The sequence below is a fragment of the Strix aluco genome, chromosome 10 (genome assembly GCF_031877795.1).
Source record: "Strix aluco isolate bStrAlu1 chromosome 10, bStrAlu1.hap1, whole genome shotgun sequence".
NCBI lineage: Eukaryota > Metazoa > Chordata > Aves > Strigiformes > Strigidae > Strix > Strix aluco.
Genome location: NC_133940.1, coordinates 4,248,655 through 4,270,568, shown reverse-complemented (window position 1 = coordinate 4,270,568; position 21,914 = coordinate 4,248,655). Strand labels below are relative to the sequence as shown.

Sequence of the window (21,914 nt, the reverse complement as noted above, 5' to 3'; positions counted from 1 at the left end):
AGCAATAAAAGCACCTCCAAAAAGGCTGACCTAGCTCAAAGCTTCAGCAAAAGCCAGACCTTGGTTGCCCCTAAGTTTATCAGCATCCAGCAGCTGCTCTGTTTGCGTACAGCAAGGAAGAGCTGCATGAAGATCATCATCTCAGCTGCTGCAGACAGAGCATCACCAGCCTAGAGACCCTCCAGTAACCTGGGCACCCCTTGCCTCGCTGGCGGGGCCCCTGCCCTGGCACCCACGTTATCCCCTCACCCCCCATCCCTTAGGGAGCATCCAACCCTCATCACCCCCCAACATGTCATCCTTTGCCTGAACAGTGCAGCTGGTTTTGTGGTTTAGGAAGATAAATGCACTGTGAGAACATAGGATCAACAGAAGTTTCCCCAATACAAACATGGCAGCAAGACCAGGTCTGGCTGCCGAGGGGACAGAGCAACAACGAGAGATGAATAACGAGAGCTAGATATAAACCAAGATGAATATTCAATGGAAATTGATTTCTTCATGTAAAGAAACACTAACTGCAGGCTAGTCTGGAGTAATTATTTTACCCTCTATAAATCTGAGCATGACCAGGACATGAATTGTTCCTGGAACAGTTACTGGTTTTTTTTGAAAAGGACAGAATACACGGCTTACAAAATGCATGTCTGCCACAAGCAGCTAAATACAGACCTGAGAGTGTAGAACAAACCAGTCTTTGAAACAGACTGTCAAAACATGATGCGTACAAGCTTAGTGTGAAATGGTTTATGTGGTGGACAGCACAGATGAAAGCCTGGAGAAGCTCTGGGTGGATGCAGAATTTGTGGCTCTGGGAAAGCCCAACTCATCTGAGATGTTACCTGGGTCCCATCTCAGCTCACCTGGCGGCAGCTCTGCAGCCGACAGCAATGGCAACAACTCCAGAGTCTGCAGACCAAGACGTGAAGGGGGGCAGAGGATGATGACACGAATCACACTGACATTGTCCGCTCCGTTGGGTAGCCAATTTGTGGCTGCACAGAGCACAGGACACGCTGGACAAGCGCCAACCTCCCTGCAATGTCCCTGCTTATGTAGGTGGCTTGTGCATGTGTATTTGAACCCCCAAAGTCTATCCTAAAGAGTAGGATCAACCTGCTCTTTCTACCTCAAAATTTAGGTATTGGACCACCGTGGACCCTCTTTGCAGCCAGGGAAAGGAACACACACCTCGAGAAGACTATTCTTCCTGTCCCAAGAGCTCTCCCACACAAGGCAGGCAGCACTCTGAAAAGGCTTATTTGTCTCCCATTTACGGGAACACGCCTGGTTTCAGACACAGGCGTTAGGACCAGTGAATCCCCTCCTTTGAGCTAAGCTCTTTAATTACACTTTCCATTTATCCCACCCAAACTCAGTGGACTTCTCCTCCTCTCCCTTTCAGAGCTGGTCCTGCAGCCACCCTCGCCTGCCCGCGCCTCAGGCTGCCGCTGTGGCAGTGACACCGAGGAAAGGTGGGAGAAACGAGGAAAGAGAGACTGTGTCTAATAAAGAGCAGCCTGGCAGGGGAGATGGGGAAGGCGAGCAAACTGAGGGATGGTACGGGGCAAAGAAATTCTGCTGCTCCTCCAGGACTGCAGGCAGAGGGCAAACAAAACAGCACCATTAATTTAGTCAAGGACCTGCTAACAAGCTACCACCAAGGTTTTCTGCTGTTGCGAGATGATACTCCATAGTGAAGGGAAAAACAAGCAACATTATCGCAAAGGGAAGTATGTTTATACTTGTAATGTAGCATTTTCCACCCAGAGGCTTCCAGGACCTGCTGTTTTCCTCCAAATCTTTATTTGAAAAAGTGAGGAAATATATGTATTATAACTAAAGACAAGTCAGTGACAATTTAACAGCTGGTTTCTATTTTGGTGGCTTTTGAGGGTATCTAACAACTTTCAAATGGCCATAGAAGGTTTCTAAAGGAAGCCCTGTGGCTTCAGGAAAACAGAGCCAGGACCTTGAGCACTGAAGAACAACTAGCCTGAAGGACTACAGCAAAACTCCTTCTTGCTGAGCTCACGGCAGAAGCAGACGCTGAGAGATCCCCTACCTGAAGTGGGGTCCCAAGTTGAGCTCCGGTGCAAAGGGTTTGTCGGTGACAATCGTGGTGCCAATGCCAACAGCCCGGACGGGGATAACGTAGGTGTGGCTGTTCTCTATGAACAGGTTCACCTCGTCCTTGAATTTCTCCGTGTCATCCAAGTTCGCTATGACAGACACAGACACCTCTGTCTCGGGGGGAATCACTCCTTCACTGGGTTCAATCCTCCAGCGCGAGCATTTGTCAGCCTGTAAGACAAGCCAAACACTAACTTAGCATGGAAACCACGGACCCTGGTCTCTTGTGGGGTGCAGGAAAAGGAAGGACTAAAGTTATGGGGCAATGCAGAGACCGATATACCCTGTGAGCCCCCTGGGTATACCGCAAGCTGCCCGGGGAGGGAGGGACCGGGACAGCAGTGCCTGAGCAGCTCTGCAGGTCAGTGCCTGGTATGAGCACACAAACCCCATCATTCACACACCAATACCACCCACCCCAGGTGGCTTGCTCTCTGCAGAGATGGAAAGCAGGTTTTCATTGTGGAATCAAAGCAAGCTGCCCTGGGAATCCCCCACTTTGAGGTTACATTTATCCCCCAAACAGCTGGAAAAGCAGCACGAGGGAAATTCAGCCCCCTCCTTGGCCCAGGAGGCTGAGCCTGTACTCTCACACACTGCCTGATGCTCCATCCACAACACCAAGTCCACAGTGCCAGGTCTGGGCTAACCAGCCCCAGAAGTCTGACCCACCTAGCATGGAGAAGAACAAACCTCCTCTGAACCCGTTTTCAAGCCCCTCACAGATCCCCCCTCCAGTGGGGAGCACACCCCACCCAGCCTCAGTACACGAGCCTGTCCTGGCTGCATCAGCCCTGCTCCCCCTGCCAGGCAGCAACCCAACCTCCCTTGGCTATGCAGCTTCTCACACTACGCAGCCTCCATGAATTAAAGAGCCTTTTTCTGCAGCCAGTCTCCAGAGGTGCTCTGCAATGCAACAGAGTCCACCGTAGGTACACGACCCTTACATGTACATTCTTGTGCAACAACCCAGCTGGTTTGACCCCCAGGAGGTGTGAAACTCACCTCACTGCGAGCAGTTTGAGGACAGACCTCACACCCTAGTCTCTATCATTAACAGCAGTTCGACAGAAAGCAAATGCAGATCTAATAGGGAAACCGTGCGGAAACCCATGCCCTTTCAGGAGCAAAGGGCCACAGCGTTCTCTTGGTCTCAGAGCTCCAAACACATGACGCTTAGAGATAAATACCTTCCACAAAATAAAGGGAGAACTTGCAAAAATGATCCAGACTCATTTCTGCTCAAACATCTATGCAAATTCTCTGTTTTACTGAGGGGTCCCCCAGCTAAAACTGCCCCCAGAGCCAGGCTCCTCTTGCTGCATTGGGATGGAATACGTTGCTTTCTCAATCATACAGTGGTATGCAAATGTTGCATATAAAAATCAAGTCACAGGTTGCTTGACAGTCATTTTTGTTAGAAAATAGCCCCACAGATACTTACCATCTTTGCCCTGAAGGATGCAGGGATGACACTCTGATTGGAGAGGCGGAGAGTTCGGGAAGCATCTTGTATAACTTGGATACTGCCAAAATTTATCTTACTTGGATGCACATAGACAACTGGTCCTTCTCCAGTGCTCACTAAATGGATTTTCTGCTCCAGAAAGAGGGTAGGAAAGATCAAAAAAAAACAACAGAGAAAGTTTAAAATGATTAGACAGCTCTAAGGGTACTCCTAGACTGGGGGATAATTATGGCTGTTTGAAGTTTTTTCAGTGTTGTAAAACCGAAACAGAAGGCCTGGAGCAAGTGTGGGATCTGGACTGATCCCATCTGAAAGCCACAAGCTCCCGTTATCAGGGGATAAAGAAATCCTGTTTCCCGTGTTTGGTTTTTCACACCTCCTCCACACTGTTAACTCTCCTTCCTCTACCTTGTGCCTGCTCCCACTCCTTTTACTGCTCAGTCTTGCCCCAGACCACCCTCCCTGACTTCTGCTGCTGCACAGCACACTTGGACAGTGACTTTAGTCCCAAAGCTACACCTGTGAAAGCCAGCACAAGTCAGAGGCAAAGCAGGCCCTTTAGAGTAGAGATCACGCAAGTTAGTCGCCTCTGATTTGCACATACGTGTATTCCTGGTATTATGTGGATAATGGGCATTAATTATTAATTACATCATTCAAGCAGTATTGTTTTCTTTTGACAGTCTGAGACCCAAAAGTTCTGTTCTTGCAGAACTGGCACAGACTATTGGAGGAGGAATGTGGATCCCTTGGCTAAACCACCTCCTCACATCATTAAAAACATTCAGGAGGCATTCAGGAGATTTAGCAGCATCATTTCCACTTGTTTTATTAAAAGTCTAAATCCCTGTAACTACTTTCAAAATGTCAGCCTTTCTTTGTTACAGAAAGCTTAAGGTTCCCAGGAACCCTCTGACATCCTCTTTCATGCCCAGAGAGAGGAGAAGACGTTTTGAAACAGCTGCTTCAAAAGTTGATATCATTTTAAATTAAAGTTTAATTAACTATATTTGTTCTCGATTTCAGCTAGATGAAGCCAGGACACTACAGACAACAGTCTCTTGCCTACATTTTGTTGTCATTGCTGCTGTTGTGTATGCCTGAATGTGAACATCATCTTTCAGGAGGCTTTAGTCCAGGAATGCTTTGCCTCATCCATTTCCAAACTTAGTAGAAAAAAGAGTCTCTGTGCTCCAGGTGCAAGCGGTGCGGAGACTCATGAGTCTTTGGCTGGGGCTCTTGGCAAAGAGGTATGATGGATGTTTCTCAGAGTGATGGGCCTGACTTTCAGCATGGCCTCTCACACAGCGCTTGCTTTATCAGGATTCAGGGACGTCCCTGCGTGCTCCTGAACAAAAGGCCTAACGAAGCACCAGTGATGTTCATCTAACAGCACAGCAGAGTACGAGACCCAGGGGTTGTTCTGGGCTTCAGACTGGCCTTCTTATCCCGTCTGACCTACCGTAATTAAATGCTGTGTCAGACACTTAGATTACCACCTAGGATGATACATCCTTCCTCTTCTCTAGGTGAAGGGAAGTGGCTGCAAGTATACTTGAAATTACAAGACCTCCTGACCTTGTTAATGTATAGAAACCAGTAAAGTAGGACGTTTAGTTTTAACGTTAACCATCACTTGTGTTTCACTAGCTTTTATTTTTCTCGTATTTTACTGCAATGTATATAATTTCATTTATACTCTTTTCCTACCTACCCTCTGACATCTTACCCACTTGTAAAACATCTTGAAACCTGTAACTCCTTGTCTAGTGGAGATAAAACAGGCCTTGCACAGTCTGGCAAACTCCCTGAGTACATCCCTGATAACAGGGACCTAAAAATGCAAGACAAGCGCCTGAGAAGACGCCAGTGTCAAGAAAAGCGACTGGAAGCTGGTTTAAACCAACCCCCTCAAAACAAACAGGAGCCGAAGGAGGGATGAGGTCACTCCATGACCATGTACGGACATGGGAAACCTAAAGTTCAGCTAGCAGACAGTGTGAGGAAGATGATGTGGACCACCAAGGGGGGGAGAAGACCCTCACTCTATTTTTACTACGCACGCTCAGACTATGTAAATGAATTCTAAGAACCCATTAGCACAAGACTGTCTTTTCTAGGAAGCTGATGCATGTGTATGCTTTTTGTGTATATTAGTCAGAGAGTTTTGTTAGTAAGTGTGGCACTCATGGTGGAGCGATCCCCAGCGCTGCCCAGCTGCGAATAAAGAATCCCTGCTGAACAGTTATACTCAGTTCTGACTGTGGAGTGAAGCTCTTTGTTTCACAGGCATTAGCTGTTGCGTATGCCACAAACCCCTTCTTTCCTTGTCCACACCAGCATATATTACAAGTTCTTGCTTTCCCGGGAAGGATCCCCGGAATTAGCAACCCTGCCTTACGCTTCACAGCCCACCAAGATGAGTCGCACAAAGGCCCACGTCCCCTGGAACTCACCAGAGGGGATTCTTCACTCCCAAACACTGCAACATGAGCAACAGTGTCCTGCTTTCCTGTCACCTGGGCCTCCAGGGTCAATGGGACCTCCACTGAGCCGCGAGGCTGGACAATCCCCCACGGCACGGGGCTGGAGTACCACACAGAAGCGTCCTCCTTGTGTTCCTGTAAGGGACAGAGTCAAATGCAACACACAGGAGTGACCTTTGAGGAAACTTTGAACTCCTCAACATCTACACAATGGCAATTCACACACATTTTCAAAAATCCCCAGGAGAAAGCAGAAAGGTACAAAGCAAGATGCAAGACTTGTATGGGCTTAGCGTCCTCAGGGGGCCAAAAGCTGCTGCACCCACAAACACCCACTCCTGTGCTGGCAGCCTCCTTGAAGCAGCTTTTCACAACCCTCTACGTTCTCCTGCATGAAAGCACCCCAAAGACTAGAATACAAACTGCTTCCTAAAGAGTTTAAACTGCTTCCTGAAGTTTATATTCAGGTAGGTTCCTATTTAACTGCTTCCTGAAGTTTATATTCAGGTAGCTTCCTCTTCTCAGCAACCTTTAGGTTTGAATATAAACCAGCAAGGTCTTATCCAAAACCCTTTTTTCCCTGATAAACCCCTTGATAACATCTGAGGGCAGGAGGTGGATGCAATGCCAAACCTGAGGGAGAACCCTGTAGCAGCCTGGAAGATCGCTGTCGTTCACAAGGGTCAGCATCTGCTGATAGGGGAATTTTAGAAAGCACCGTCCAAACATCACGACGGGGTTGAGCGCTCGCAGTGGAGGAACCACGCATCTAGGCAAAGAGATGACCAAGAGGGAATTAGAGATACCGAGAGAATGTAGAGGTCGTTTACTCCCCAAGTAGTGTGAAATAGAGCATAACACATTTGTCAAATAGACACTTAATACCCCTACAGCGATAAATCGCCTTTAACTTCTTCTGACTCAACCACCTCCTGTAAAGGTGGGGCAAAACCCTGGGACTCAGCCTCGCCAAGTGCCCAGGTAGCACATAGTGCCCTGTCCCAGAGCTGCCTGATCAGCTCTGCCCGCTCTTTGCCCCAGGAGGCTTGCAAGGACCCTCCCAACAGTCCCAGCAAGGCGTGAGCTCTGGGGGAGCCTTCCCACCGAGGACCAGCGCTCACCAAGGCGCAAAGAGCACAAGACTCCAGTGTCTCAGTGAAAACGACTCCCTCCTCTCCCACACCGCTGTTGCCCTGCCTGAGAACTCAGCTCTTTGCCCCAGCGAGGGAGGGCACAAGCCACCCCCTGCCTTAGGCAGTGGGGGATCACCCTCTCCCAGCTCCTGCACCCCCACGGCTCCATGCACTGTCTGTCCCCATTTGCACTTGTTTTACAAAACTGCAGCCCAGGCACTGACTGGATGACTCTGCCTGGGAGAGGGAACAGCACAGTGAACTCATCCCTCTTGTAATTAAACCGACACCCACTGCAGCACAACAGCATTGAACCTGGATGCAGCAAGAACAACTTTTGGCTTCAGTCTGAGAACATTAATGCTCAAAAGAACCAGAGGGAAGCAGAGAAACCTGAGCTCACCTTCCACATCAAGGACTATTTTCCCCTTCATAAGATCGTGCTTTGAGCTTTCCCTCACCAGTCCTGCCATAAGCCCCTTTCCCATTCGCATGCACCTTCGTTAACTGACCCAGACACCAGCTCTCAGCAGGCTGCTCACTGCGGCCCAAATGAATGTTGTAGTTTGGTTGCAACCCAGCACAAGCCCACCACTTGCAGGAAGGAGGAAAGATGGCCCTTTGGAAATTTATTACACCTCAAGCACCAAAAAACAGGCCCATAATGAATATAATTACTGTTCCCCTTAGAAAAAGGCTCAGGGCCATGCCTGTCCGCGGAGCACAGGTGCTGCTTTCAGAACACTGCTGGTCTCACACCTAGCTGGGCAGAACTAGCTCATTAAGCAACACTTGTCATTTGGAGATGCAGCCAGCAAACCACGTGCAAGGCAGCGTGGTGCTGGATGCACGAGGAGAGACGACGAGCTGCAAGGAAAGCGCCGATACCTGGCTGTGAGGAGCAGCGCCGACACCGCCTTGCCAACACCGCACACGTCCACCACCAGTGCCAGCTCGTAGCTCTTCACAGTGTTGGAACACAGGGTGACCTGGGGGAAGAGAAGAGCATCAAACACTTCATCACTCCCAAAAGCCATCGTCCACGTGTGCTGTCCTCCGGTTCTCGTTCCACGGGCAGGAAAGGGAGGATTTTGCCCTAACTCTTCTGCTGGTCCATGTACAGAGCACAGTTGCTGGGAGTAACAAAAGCCTTCTGACAAATCTGCTTTGTTAAATACACCTTGCACTTACCAGGGCATACGTAAGCACGATTAGATTAATGCTCTACTCACCACTGTATTAAAATTAAGGGACTAATTTTTAATCTCAACTACAACAGCATAAATGCAGAGGCAATCTGTTGACTTCAACATTCAGCTTTACGTTGGGAAGCTGAGGGCAAAATGCAGCCCAGCAGGTGCTGTGCAGTTCATGGCTGCCAGAGCTTTTCCAGTCCCCACTGGAGATCACCGCAGTGAATACAACTCATTCTGCTCATCAGGAGAGGAGAAATAAGACCGGGAAGAAAAGCAAACTGCTTTATACAATGACATCTCTCTTTTTAAGAGCCGCCTTCTGTCCTCATCCTTCCTCTGCCCACTTTAAATCAAAAAAACTGCTCAAAGCAGCTCTCAAAAACATATGAATGGCTTCTGTCCTTGACCATATGGTACATGATCTTCAGCTTACGATTTTGGAAACAAAGCAGTGGTCCTTCAGAAAAGCCCCAGAGTAACGCAGCTAACAAAAGCCTAACACTAGTGCAGGTATCTTACCCGCGTTACGCTCAAAGCTAGCGGTGCTAAAGCCCTCTCATCCCTCAGAGAAGCTCCAGCTCCGCCCGCCGAGCACGTATGGCCGGACTCTTCCCATACCTGGATGTCCAGGAATCCCAGGGGGCGGACGGTCCCTCTGCGGGGCTTTATGGTAAATTCGGTTGGCCTGAGGCGAGGTTGGGCTCCCTTTCTCCGGCGTAGGCAAGTGTTGTCTGACATCTGAACAGAACTGCTGACACTGGGCTCTCCCAAGCCGTCCCCAGGAATGCGAAGGTTGAAGGTCAGGGGCACCAAGGAGGTGTTAGTGAGGCGACATGACAAGGTGTGAGGAAAGCCTGGGAAAATGACACAAATATGAATTTATGCACCAACTGTCCTGTGATTTCTGGTGTGAATAGCCTGTTATGATAAAACTGGGTTTGGAGTTCAGCTCTTTTCAATCTGAAGTACAGCTAACTGAGAAGCTACGCAAGGAATTAATTGTCACTTAAGTTCCCTTTTACGCTGATGACAGAGATTGCTTCCTTGGAAATGCCCACTCTTAGCGATGCTGAACACCACAAGTTTCTCTCTCTCTAACTGTGAGGAGCTCTCTCACCTGCCCCCAAACCAGCACCAATTAGTTCGCACTTACGAGTGTCCATCCAGACAGACCATTTATTCTGAAAATTCAACCCGTAAAATGCCCTGTGAACTCTGCCAACACTCCTACAGTTTTCAGTATATAAAGTCATCGAGGAGAAGCTACGGTAAAAGAAAGGAAGGATGAAATTGGGAACGACAGCATGATGCAAAGCACTCTAACGCAGTTTCTCTAGGCAGGATCCTTAAGGCATCTCCTGTCTGGGGCTACCAGACTGAGCACATGACAACTCCCAGCCCACCGCACTGGAGGCAAACCTGATGCTTGCTCAGAAATCAGCAGGAGCCATGTTCCACCTTCCCTAACGAATGGGACATGGCTTCCACACTGCACACTGGCCCGCAAAGGTCGACATCACTTTAGCTGTGATACTCGCCTTCCCTCATGGAAAACCAGTGACACAACCACACCTGGTGGGGTGTTCTGCAGAGACCTGCTCTGGCGTGGACATCTGGCTTGGCTGGCCAGCTCTGTGAGAAGGAGACATCTCCCGTGGCCTGCTTACCAAGCGTCGTTTGAATACAGACGGGGAGGAAAACCAACTGCAGCCACAGCAGAGAGTTTCTCCATGTCCAACAACAGTGACCACTGCCCACCTCCAGCAGTTACTCCAGCAGGGAGGCAGGAGGGGCACAAAAAGGACAAACACAGACTTCACAGTCCCAAACAAGACCAAAGTCGCCAGACACAGGTCAACAGTCAGCAGCACAGTTAAAAGAAGCAAAAATACAATAGCTGCCTTCAGCTGAAAAGGCCTTATTAATGAAATGAGATTAAGGAGGATGAATCTCCTATTACATAACCACATTTCTGCCTGGTGTGTTTCTTGTTGTTTTATTCAAAAGAAAATAAAGAAGTGGCAGAGTGGTGATGGAGGGAGGGGGAGAAGTGGCTCAGGAAAGGTAATGAGTCTTCTTAAAAAGTCCATGAACAGCTTGAAAACACAGAGGCATCCTGGGCACAGAATGATAATGGCCCTTCAGTCAATCCACAATTGATTTCACATTTAAACTGCAGATCATCTCAGTAAAAAGCCTTTTGTGAGACTGAGATGGAGAACCAGAATCTGCGATTCAATGGAGACGCTCTGGATGCTCAGCCCCCGGCTCTGTCAGCAGAGCTGGGCTTGTGGTGGGGAAGGAGGAGCCCATGATCCGAGGACATCAGTGACTGATTCAGAGCTACTGCTTGGGCATGTGACCTGGTGGGTGACAACGAGGGGCCCTCACAGCGTTAATTAACATCTCGCACTGAAGGTCAGGCAGGTAAATGGTATCCTTGCCTTGCAACAGGAACATTTACCCAGAGCAGCTACAGGCCAGTACGTGGCTTAAACTCCCTTCTGCTGCAGTCCCGTCCCCATGGCCCTTCTGGGACAAGGACTTTCACAGTCATTCTGCTGCCAAGGATTGGGAGATTGGGGCTGAACAGACTACGAGGACACCAGAAATTACTGACTTTCTATTCCTTTGGTCCTATTTGATCTCACGATGGCACAAGACCACCTAAGCAACCAGCAGCCCTGGCTTTAACACCCTGAAGGCTGCTATGGAGGAACACAAGTGACAGATGATCTTATGTTAAAGTGCTCCATTTTGGTAATTCACGGAGCTCTCAACCCATGGCCCAAGCCCAGGGCACACTCACCAAAGGAGACATCACCGAAGTGGAGGGCGGGGACGTCGAAATGAAAAGTCGGTCCAATGACACAGCCCCTGCAAGGACAAAGACAGGCAGAGGAGGTGTTGGCTCGGTTAGAGAGAATGGCAAAGTGTTCACCTTTCCTTACCGCTCAGGTGGGTAAAAGCTGCTCTCGGAACCACGGTGGGCTTCAAATCAACCTGTCACCCCTGTGCTCAGCACAGCACCCATGTGGACAGCAGGCAGCCAAAGCAAAGTGGTCAGCAGCCAACAGCTGCTGCTGAGGCTCAGGGCACCACGGCAGGGTGTGCCCCCACGCTGCTGCTGGCCCCATGAAGGTCCCTGAACAAGTGATGGCTCTGTGCCTCGGTTTGCCCACCCGTAATGTGATGGACAGAGGTGTCCACACAAAAGGGGACTCATTGTAACCAGCCTTCCCAACCACAGGTTCCCTGCTTTGGTATTTCTTAGCTGGAACTGGTGTTTCCATGGAGTATATGAACACCTTCCTCAGAAGACCTGATCCACACAATCATTACACATGCAGGACTTTGGGGCATGAATCCAGGGGAGCCCCAACATCCATTGAGAAGAGCAGCAACAGTTCTACACAGCGGACAGTTGAATCTTGGAGGGAAGTATCAGCTTGTCACCAGTGCACCAGCTGACACATCCAAGAGCAACAGTCTTAAACCGCCGAACACGGGTGTCCTGAACCCACCACACCACCTCGCCCATCCTTAAACTCAGCAGACAGGCTCCAAACTCCAAAACTCACTCACATCCACTGAAATCAGTACTTGAAGCTGCACAACATTCAGTAATTGACTTCATGGTTGATGACAATCAATGTCAGCTCTGCCTCAGTTAAAAATCAAGGGCCACAGTGAACAGTGCCTTCTCATTTTATTCACAGGACTGACACTGTCATTGTCCACATGTTCTGCACATGAACAGACCCCAGCATCCCGCAGGAGGGACCTGCGTCCATCCGTGCTGTCCCATTTCCAGCATCCCTTTCCAAACACCAAAGAAACAAGCATCCAGCACCTCGTAAGGTTGGTTTCTAAGTAACGAATAATCACCTATGGTCTTGGCACCTTCTGACTGCACAGTCAAAGAGCACTCAAAAACTGACTTTCAGGAGTTTCAATCCAACACTACTTCTTGATTCTTGCAGCTGAATCAGCTCCTAAGAATGAGTCAGGTACCAAATCCCTGCTGATGGTGAAGTTCCTTCTCCAGGGACCTCACACAACCAGACTTGACCTCCCAAGCCCTAACAGCTTACTCTAGACGGAGCAAAGGGAGCAGACACGCTTTTCGTCACAGCATTTGCCAGGAGACGATGGAAAACTACCTCCAAACCAGCCACGACTGGGGATGACACCAGGAAACTGCCAAGGATGAGCCTTGCCAGGCAAGTGGGGAAATGACTGCCATATCTGCTGAGTGCACCGGATCTGTGCTCTAGGAAGTTAAACTGGAATGACTGCCCAGAAGGCTCAGCCAAGGAGCCAACCCAGAGCTGATAACAGTACAGCTTGCAAGAGAATGGGGGAAAAGGCAGTGGTTTTGGCAACACCTGTGTTTTACAGTAGCATTAAGTAATGCATGCGTGAAGGGAGATCAGGGTCCTCGCAAAGTAGGAAGGATAACACAAGGCGGGAGAGGAACTGCTTGAACTCTCATCCCCGTTCCTTCCTTTGCAGCCCAGTGTCCCACCAGCCAGCTCGCCTCTGTTCAAAAGAACCAGAAGCTTTTCTCCATGGAGGACGAAATCCAGTGCACAAAACCTTCCGAAGAGGGAGGCTCAGCTGGAGCTGGTGGGTGGACATCTCAAGGGCATTTGAAAACAAACAGCTTGAGCTGTGGGGCTGGAGAATGACAGAAGGGCTGGAGAGGGATCCTTGAAAAAGGCAAGACAGAGCTCAAGGAGGCAGATGCCATCTCAGGGAGGAGAGGACTGCAATGGGAATTGCTGCTGAGGGACAGCTGCATGGGAGCAGGCGGGTGTGCTGCGGTGCCATCAGATGGGCTGCATAGGAGCCACCATCCAGGGAGGAGGAGTACAAGGATGGGGAAGAAATAAATAAAAAAGGACCAGCAATCCTCTTTCACTGAGACAGAAGGTCTGCACTGAGCCCAGGGGGGTGCTGGCCAAACAGGGCAGAGAGTGGCCACAGAGAAGGGGAGGGCGTGCTGGGCACTGGGAGCCAGGGCATCACTGGGGAAAAAAGGACCACTTCATTTGGCTGTGGGGAAGCCAAAACACAACCGTCCCTCTGACAGCTCCTTCCTTCCTTCCCCAGGAGCAAGGCCACTGCGGGGCAGAGGCAGCAGTACTGTATTCTACCTGTGATAAGTGCAGCCTTACCAGCAAAACCTGCCCTTGCTCAAGGAGAAAGCTGCTCATGCAATAACACCCCGTGACCAATTTGGGGGAGGGACAGAGAAGAATAAATTATTTGATTGTGAAATGTTCCCTCTTGATTTCCAAAAAAAGCAGCGCTTTCCCTCCAAACACAAAGCCAACGTAATTGTTTCTCTACTGACGTCAACAGACCTACTCACCACTCTTCTCTTGCAAAGTAATACCCTTTTTGTTCTTTTTTATCCATTTCCCTCACCTTATTGGTAAAGTCGACCGCAGATTCCTCCCATTGCTTTATTGCCTTTGTCTAGTGCCTCCCAGCAGCACCAGCCCAGGAAGCTGGTTGCCGAGGAGGCACAGCCAGCCCCACAGCTCCAGAGCACCCAGCACCAGCCTTCCTGCCTACACCATGTCATCCCACCAGCCCGTCGTTAAAGACCAGCTGGGACAAGTTTGCATGCTGCTGCAGTCCTGAGAAGTGAGCTTTGCCTCTCCTGTCATCAGCTTTTTTTCCCCCTTCTCCTCTTTGCTTGGTGAGGATTATCTTTTGCCGTGGCACCAGCCCACGGGATGATGCCCGAGTCCGTGTGACAGCACCTGCCGCAGAGCTTCCCATCTCCCGCGTCAGCACTGCTCTGGCTGCAGAGAGGAGGTACCACAGCGCTGGCTGCACAAGAGGATAGCTTGTCCCAACCCATGAGCATGAGAGGTGATGCTGAGACTGCTGCTACCCATTTGGGATGGATTATTAACAGGATTTTAAAAACACTGCCTCTCTGCAGTCACCCAGGCTGGCCCATCCCCAAAGCCCTGCTGGCCTTGCTGTGTGTTCAGGGGCGGTGGCCCAGACCATCTACCGCCCAAAGCTGATGCCATCCTGCTGTCTGCCGTGGCCCAAGGGCGAATGAGCTACCTGTAGGAAGGAGTCACTCCAGTTCCTGGGTACCCGGACTGGGCAGCAGGCATCTCCACACCTTTCCTGTACCACCTCCAGTCAAACTGTTTTCCAGCATGGGTAGTCCCTTAAAGCCCCGGGGCCCTCACACAGAGACATGTGAGAACCTACTGCTGCCAAATTCTGTGCAAACAGCGTCCTGGAAAGTCACAGAGCCACCCACCTCAACCACGAAGGCAAAGCTGCTTCCCAGAGGAACCCAAGACTTTGAAAGTTAAACTGGGTATTGAGAGCACAGGAGTCATGGTCACAGGTGGCAGCAGGTCGAGGGAGCTGATCCTGCCCCTCTACTCCACTCTGGTGAGACCCCCCCTGCAGTGCTGTGTCCAGCTCTGGGGTTCTCAGCACACAAAAGACATGGACCTGTTGGAGCGGGTCCAGAGGAGGCCACAAGAATGATCAGAGGGATGGAACACCTTTCCTGTGAGGACAGGCCCAGAGAGTTGGGGTTGTTCATCCTGGGGAAGAGAAGGCTCTGGAGAGACCTTACTGTGGCCTTTCAATACTTCAGGGGGGCTTATAAGAAAGATTTGAACTGGATTTTTAGTAGGACTTGTCATAATAAGAGAAGGGGTAATGGTTTTAAACTTAAAGAGGGAAGATTCAGACTAGTTATAAAGGAAAAAATATTTTACAGTGAGGGTGGTAAGACACTGGCACAGGTTGCCCAGAGCAGTGGTAGATGCCCCATCCCTGGAAACATCCAAGGTCAGGTTGGACGGGGCTCTGAACAACCTGATCGAGTCGATGACGTCCCTGCGCATTGCAGAGGGGTTGGACTAAATGACCTTTAAAGGTCCCTTCCAACACAAACTATTCTACAATTCTATGATTTCCTCTCACAGACAATTACACTTCATTTGCTGCTGCAACTGCAAGGTTCAAACTGAAGTTAAGATTAAAAAGCCCTGGCTCTTAGTGTGGGGATGCTAGGATCCGAGCCAAGACTAAGACCTTAGACAACACCTTTTTTTCTCTGTTTCATCCTAAAATGAGGTAGGTGGGAGATGATTACCCAGAGACAGCTACAGACGTGCCCACCAAGCTCCTATAACCCTCCTCACCTGATAGTCAAGGTCACAGGCTCAGGGGATCCGTTCACACTGAACCTGAATTCTTCTGTGAACTCCCCCAGGATGGTGGAACTGAATGAGATCCGGATGACTTGCAGCCCATCCGGCAAAATGATGCCCTCCTGGGGGAGGAAGGTGAAGCAGGAGCCCAGAGCTGTAGCTGGAGGGACCAAGTTGAAGACAGCATCGATGGCTCCTTTGTTAAACAGCACCACCTGCAGCAGCAAGAAAGCAAAATGGAAATACATAAGGAATCTTCCTTTCTTACAGAAGGCTGATTTGTCTTCTGATTAAGCAATTAACGTCTGTAAAAAGCAGAAGATGCTGTGTGCTGCTGCTTGGCAGAAGCCAAAGAAAATGCAACAGGACAAGTTCTGCCTTTGGGTTTTTCATGCAAAGCAGTGACAGCTTCATAGAAACAGTCACTCGGGGTTTATTCCACTGACACAGAGCAGCCCACTTCGACTTGCAGTGCAGAGGAGCTGCTCAGCATCACCAAGTCGATTCAGACCTGTCCCTAAGAGCAAGGAAGGGCAGTTGCAGCATTACTAGTGAATCATCACACAACTGATTCTGCTCCCGACGAGTCCGATCCTGCCGAGGGCAGAACACGTTGCAGCCAACAAGTTTACTGCACGTAGAAGACACCTCAGGGCAGCACTATAGCCAACTTCAGAAGCACTCCCCAACTCTGCTATGGTATGTAATTTAGTTTTCTCATTTTTTCTTTAATGGGATACTTTCTTAGTCTTTGCTCAAGCAGACGTGTCAGGAAAGGATGAGCGTGTGGTGCACAGCAGCTCCATCTATTCCAAAGAATTTCTCTTTCCTAAATATTCACAGCCACCATCTAAGACTTTACCATTATCAGAATAAACTGCAAATTTAGAACTAAGCTGTATTTTGTTGAACACTTGAGAGATCTACTGCCTCGATCAAGTGACACAATCCCGCAGCACTTGTTGAGAGTCAGCTCTTCTCATGTTGGGCGAGAAATGCCCACAGCTGCTGCGAGTACCAGCACGCTGTCAGGCACCAACAAACCCACCCGAAGCAAAGCGGTAAAGGTTCTGATTGCTGCAGGGTGAAATCCTGCCATTTCCATGGACTTAACTATCTGCTTTGGATTTCTTTTCCCTAACTTTTGTCCTTGTAAAACCTGGTAGAAAAATTGAAACAGAAGCAGAGACATGTCCCTTATTTTTTAATTTTGCAGCTGCTGTTAAAAATATTCACGTATTCAAGCTCTGCAAGGGTAACCTGAAAACTACTCTCTCCTCTCTTGTCTTTTACACCTCAGTTACAAATTGCACTTAGGGATCCAACGCTGAGCTGAGGTTTACCTCCAGTCTAGCTGCTTAGTACAGCACTAACATCTACTTAGTCACATTTTCTCAAGTCATGAAAATAATAAAATGGTAATCAATAAAGTATCACCATTACAAATGCATAGAGAGCACAATATTTTGGTAAGAAAACACCTTAATGTGTCCTTCCCTGCCACAGTCAAGCTTTCGAAAGTATTGCCTCATTTTCTACCTCTTTCAGTTGCCCTATCTTATTTTTTTGCAGAAGACTTGACACCACTGGCAGGGGGAGGCAAATATGTAGAAAATTCCTTTGCTTCATTTCCAGAAATGCTTTGCTCTTCATAGAGATGCAGCAAATCTGAAGAGTGGCGAGAGACTGGTCAGCAAGGGAAAGCACTCCCAGTCCCGTTGCAGGACACAGCTCTGAGCCAGGAGGCTGGACAGCTTTCCTCCAACTCCCAGGAACCGGCAGCACGCACTTAACCGAAAACTGGCTGCAGTGGACTGGAGTTCAAACACAGTAAATTTGTTCCAGCTGCTTTTTAACAGCCCGGGTACAAAGGTGCATTGCATCCAGGGCTGGAACAAAAGCATCTGAATATTTATCTTTTTGTCCCAGTGCTGCTTTCATGTGTCAAGGGGGTATTTTTTCACATGAAGCCTCCCAGCTGATCTCCAAGGAAGGTTGCCAAAAAGCAGGGAGTAAGACTTCACAAACAACATATGCACCTTTCAGATCCCATCAGAACTATCCAGATTCTGGGAAAACCCCCGAATTTGACTAGTATGTCAAATACTCCCTGCTCACAATGACCCGAGTTGCCAGAAATCCCACAGGTCCACGAGGCTCACTGCTGCCCTGGGAGCCATCAGGATCCCCCCCAGCCCCTCAGAATCCCGACTGCTCACCTCATAGCTGTGCTCCAATCCAACAAAAACCTTCCCGATGTCCAGCTGCTCAAAGCTGAAGCGGAGCCGAGGCCCTATGCCTTTCCCTTTGATGCGCAGGGGCAGCCTGGTCTCGCGGCCTGGGGAGAGATTTCCACTTCAGTACAGTAATTCCCTCTGTTGTCCTGGACTGTCCAGGCTGCCTCAGTGCTAGTCCCTGACTCGGGGCTGGATGGGACCAACTCTAGGTGCTCCAGGAGGAGATACAGGACTCTTCCCTTCCCTCAAGAGATATGCCTTGGGGCTGGCTTCTAATTTCTAACCAACCCCTCGGGCTGGTTTCTCATTTAGCCATCAGTTTGCACCCTGAAAAAGCGATGCTGAGTTTAAAACACAATCTCTGAATTTCTTCCCATGTGCTTAGATGAGCTCTGAAATCCATTCAGTGAAGGCACAAAGCTCATGAAACAGAACTGAAGATAAAAATACGCCATCTATACTGATGCAATCGGAGACAAGAGCACAGGAGCCGAGAAGTACGAGCCCAGGCAAGGCGAAGCTCCCTGCTAACAGCGGTATGCACGTCTGAGAGCTGCCTCCAGCAGGCAGAGCGTCTCAGCCACTGCCCGTGCCTGACACACAGCTCCGTGCCCGGGGCTCCAGGGCTCACCTCCTGCAGCGGCACCTAAATTAGACAGGGCTTTGTGATCTCCAGAGAGAAGCACTCACCTATGCCCACCATGATACCGAGAGCTCAGCTTTGTAAAGACACCTTACCTGAAGCACGCTGAACAGTTATGGAAAACCTCACTGCTGAGGTCAGAGAAGCCATAAACATACTGCTAATACACACACCCCTTGCTGCAAAGGAACTGAGACTGCAAGGCTTATAGCTAAACTCTAAGATGCTCATTTTCTTCCATAAGCCTGCTAAGATGACAGTGTGGGATCTTTGTCTGAAGGATGCTCTGACCCACTGGAGCAGCCTCAAGTGCCTGAATCCTGGCCACTGTAGCTCTTTGGCCTCTACAGGCACCTGGCAGCAGAGCAAATGCTGGCAAACCCACGGCATGAAAACTTATCCCTTCACTGCCTTGGTTGTTCTGGGATCGGTGACCCAGGCTTGTAGCCACACATCCTGAGGGCTGGCCTTGGACACGAGACCACCTGGAAACCACAGGGACAGTGGGCACGTGCCAGCACCCTGCTGACCACTGACCCTTCCTACCAACTACACGAGAACCGAGTGGGCTGCAAGACTACTTGCGCCTCCACTGTGGGCAACAGAAGCAGGAGAAAGGAGCCGTACCTGAGATGTCGCAGTAGACCGTTTGTTGATAGACTCTGGCTTCTCGGGGTCTAAAGATCACATTAATTTCAGCTGAGGAATTTGGCCAGATATCTCCCTCCTGAAACAGAAGGAGACAGCAAACCATTTATCTTCAAACGTCACATTTCTTGTTTTCAACCACAGCCCTGTAGCCTTTGTTTAGAGCATCAATGAAGAGCAGGGAACAAGCAACACTTATCAACAAAATTTATGGGAGTTTGGAAGCAGCTGCAAAAAAGCTTTCTAAGTCTCTTACCTTTACTGGCATCTGGTAGAGGCGTTTTGTTAAATTAGGGCTATAACGAAGCAACCAAACTGGCTCACACTCCAGTAGCACCTCAGGAGCCAGCGGTCTGCCTGGGCTACGTGTTCTCTATAGGATGGCAGTTGAGTCAGAGCATGGAGAACCACCATGGATGGTAAACAGGACAGATGTAAAACTACGCAGTGCTGTGAACATGGTATTGCAACACTTCTGGCCTCAGACAGGCTGCAACTGGCAGGTGGCATAAAATACAGACGGTGGATGTATGATGGTACAGCACAACCACTCCAGCTGTCGTACCCTGGCTTTGCTACAGCATAAAGCAAGGTGATACGGGAGGGGATGGCACACCGTGACTCACAGCCACACAAATGGTCTCTCTGCAAGAGCCCAACCGTAAATACATGCAGATCCTATTTCTCCCTCAGCCCCTAAATAATGAGAATCTGCTACATCTCCACCAGTTTGAGTAAGAAAAAGCTGGTCTTGAAAAGCTGGGCACCACCAACTGCTGGCCAAATCACCTGCTTTGCTTTGCAGAGGGGGAAGGCAATGGAAGGAAATCACTGCTCAAAGCAGTCAAAGAAACAAAAGGCAGAGCTGTTAACAGAAGTACTAAAATGACACTCAAAGTGCATCCTGTCAGCTCAGGGCACTTAGGAGAAAGGCAGTGCCAAAGCCAACATCTGCCTCTTTCCATAAATAACTGAACCCACAGGGAGCTGTGGGATGGACCACGGCTCCCACTGGAGATGGTGCCTTCCGCCAAAAACCAAAGCGCTCTGCAGTAGCCTCTCATCTGGATGGGGAACAGCTTGGTTCCCCAGCTGAGGTGCAGATTTGCAGCAACAAACAACACTGTTACCTCCTGGCCCAACCTCTGGATCAACAACAGTAGCACCTTCGTAACCTGGACATCTTGAAGACCACCTCCATCAACTCAGAGCTCACACGTGACACTGAGCAGTCACCACCAGGCAAGGACAGGACAGCGATGACTTGTCAAGGTCAGTGTAACAGTAACAAGTCCTCGTCCTCCCTCTCCTCTGGTTGCCATTTCCAAGGGGTCAGCTCCCACGGGTCTGCAATGTGACTTACAGCCGAGCTGTGGCGGGGAGGATGCAGCAAACAGCAAGGACTTTGTCCTTTGGCAGCCACCTGGGCCTCCATCACAGCTGCCTCTGCTGACATACCATGTGTAGATGCAAAAATAAACCAAATTTGAGATGTGCTCAGAAAGTCAGAGCTGTGTATCAGCTTGTTTCCCATAGGCTTGGACAACTGCTCAAAATGTTCTCGGTCACATGGTAATTCCAAAATCATGCCTCCTCTTTTTTGTTGTTATTTTCATCAGCGAGTTAACCCTATACAGACTGAAGTGACCTGCTGCAGCTTCTACAGATTGCAGCACCTGAAAATACTGGCAGCTAATGGTCCACTGACACAGCAAAGCTTCTGCACAAACCCTGCAAAGCCATCCCACCCAGAAAGCGTTTCCAAGATTACTCTCCCTCCACCAGCTTCTTAACCTCTGGAAGCAATTATTTCCTCCAGTCACCTGTTACAAGGGTTTCATTATTTCTGTGGGGAGCTCCCACACATCACGGGTGAGAGGTGGGAAGAAGAGAGCAGCCACTTTTGGCCAGAAGGTCTGAGGCAGCAAGGTCCCATCTCTGGGGGGCCTCTCCAGCAGATTTACATGGCAGTGCAAGAAGGGTGTCTGCCCAAGCTAGAAGTTACAGGGCTGTCACTGGAGAGAAGGCTGTGGAAGCCAGCAGCAGTGGATTTTTAGATTCTACATTTGATAAAGAGGAGAAAACACTACCATTTGATGTAAAGACACCCATATGCCAGGGGGAAAGACAGGCACGAGTAAAACTGAATGTGAACCTGGCTGTTCCATAAATAATGGAATTAATGGAAATCAAAAGGTTGATAATGCTGGACAATACAGAAGGGGAGAGACTCATGCAGTAGCCCACTTATATTCAGTCCTAGAGCAAACTGTGTAACATTAACACAGCCATTCAGGAAAGGTTTCCACTCAAGAGTTGAGGCCAGGCTACACTTTATGTCCGTATGTCACTACATGGAGCACCAGGACTCGGCGCTGTGGGCAGCCAGACTTCTGGACCTCACCTTAACGCACTTCAGAGGCTCAAGAGCAGGCTAAGCTAGTTGTGGAGACATAGTCTGACTGTAAAGCAGCAGGAGCCCTGGGACACACTCCAAAACCAGCTCTGACACACCACAGGGTGCTCTTAATGCTCAGCTGATCGGCTCCCACTCTCTACAATATTCCCACCACTCTGACACAACCTCTTGGTCACATCATGCTGCTGTCAGCTATAGTGGTGTGAAACTGCAGCTGTGACAACATTGGTGGCTCTCAGCCTTATATGGGATATAGGAGTAACTGAGAAGAGAAGATGATCCCCTTCCTTGAAAAAAAAAAGAATAGTTTCACCTATTTTAAAAGGAAGAAGAGGTTGAGATTATC

General features: G+C 49.4%; 1 protein-coding gene across 1 annotated transcript in view; it reads right to left on the bottom strand.

Moving 5' to 3' along the window:
* LOC141927791 (hydrocephalus-inducing protein homolog) overlaps nucleotides 1-21,914 on the bottom strand; it is an 88,134-nt gene that overhangs the window by 34,329 nt on the left and 31,891 nt on the right. The window contains 10 exon segments of the mRNA XM_074835053.1: nucleotides 2,066-2,304; nucleotides 3,578-3,730; nucleotides 6,058-6,222; nucleotides 6,721-6,856; nucleotides 8,109-8,209; nucleotides 9,035-9,270; nucleotides 11,226-11,293; nucleotides 15,613-15,836; nucleotides 17,841-17,959; nucleotides 19,129-19,228. Coding sequence (XP_074691154.1) covers nucleotides 2,066-2,304; nucleotides 3,578-3,730; nucleotides 6,058-6,222; nucleotides 6,721-6,856; nucleotides 8,109-8,209; nucleotides 9,035-9,270; nucleotides 11,226-11,293; nucleotides 15,613-15,836; nucleotides 17,841-17,959; nucleotides 19,129-19,228 — 1,541 coding nt within the window.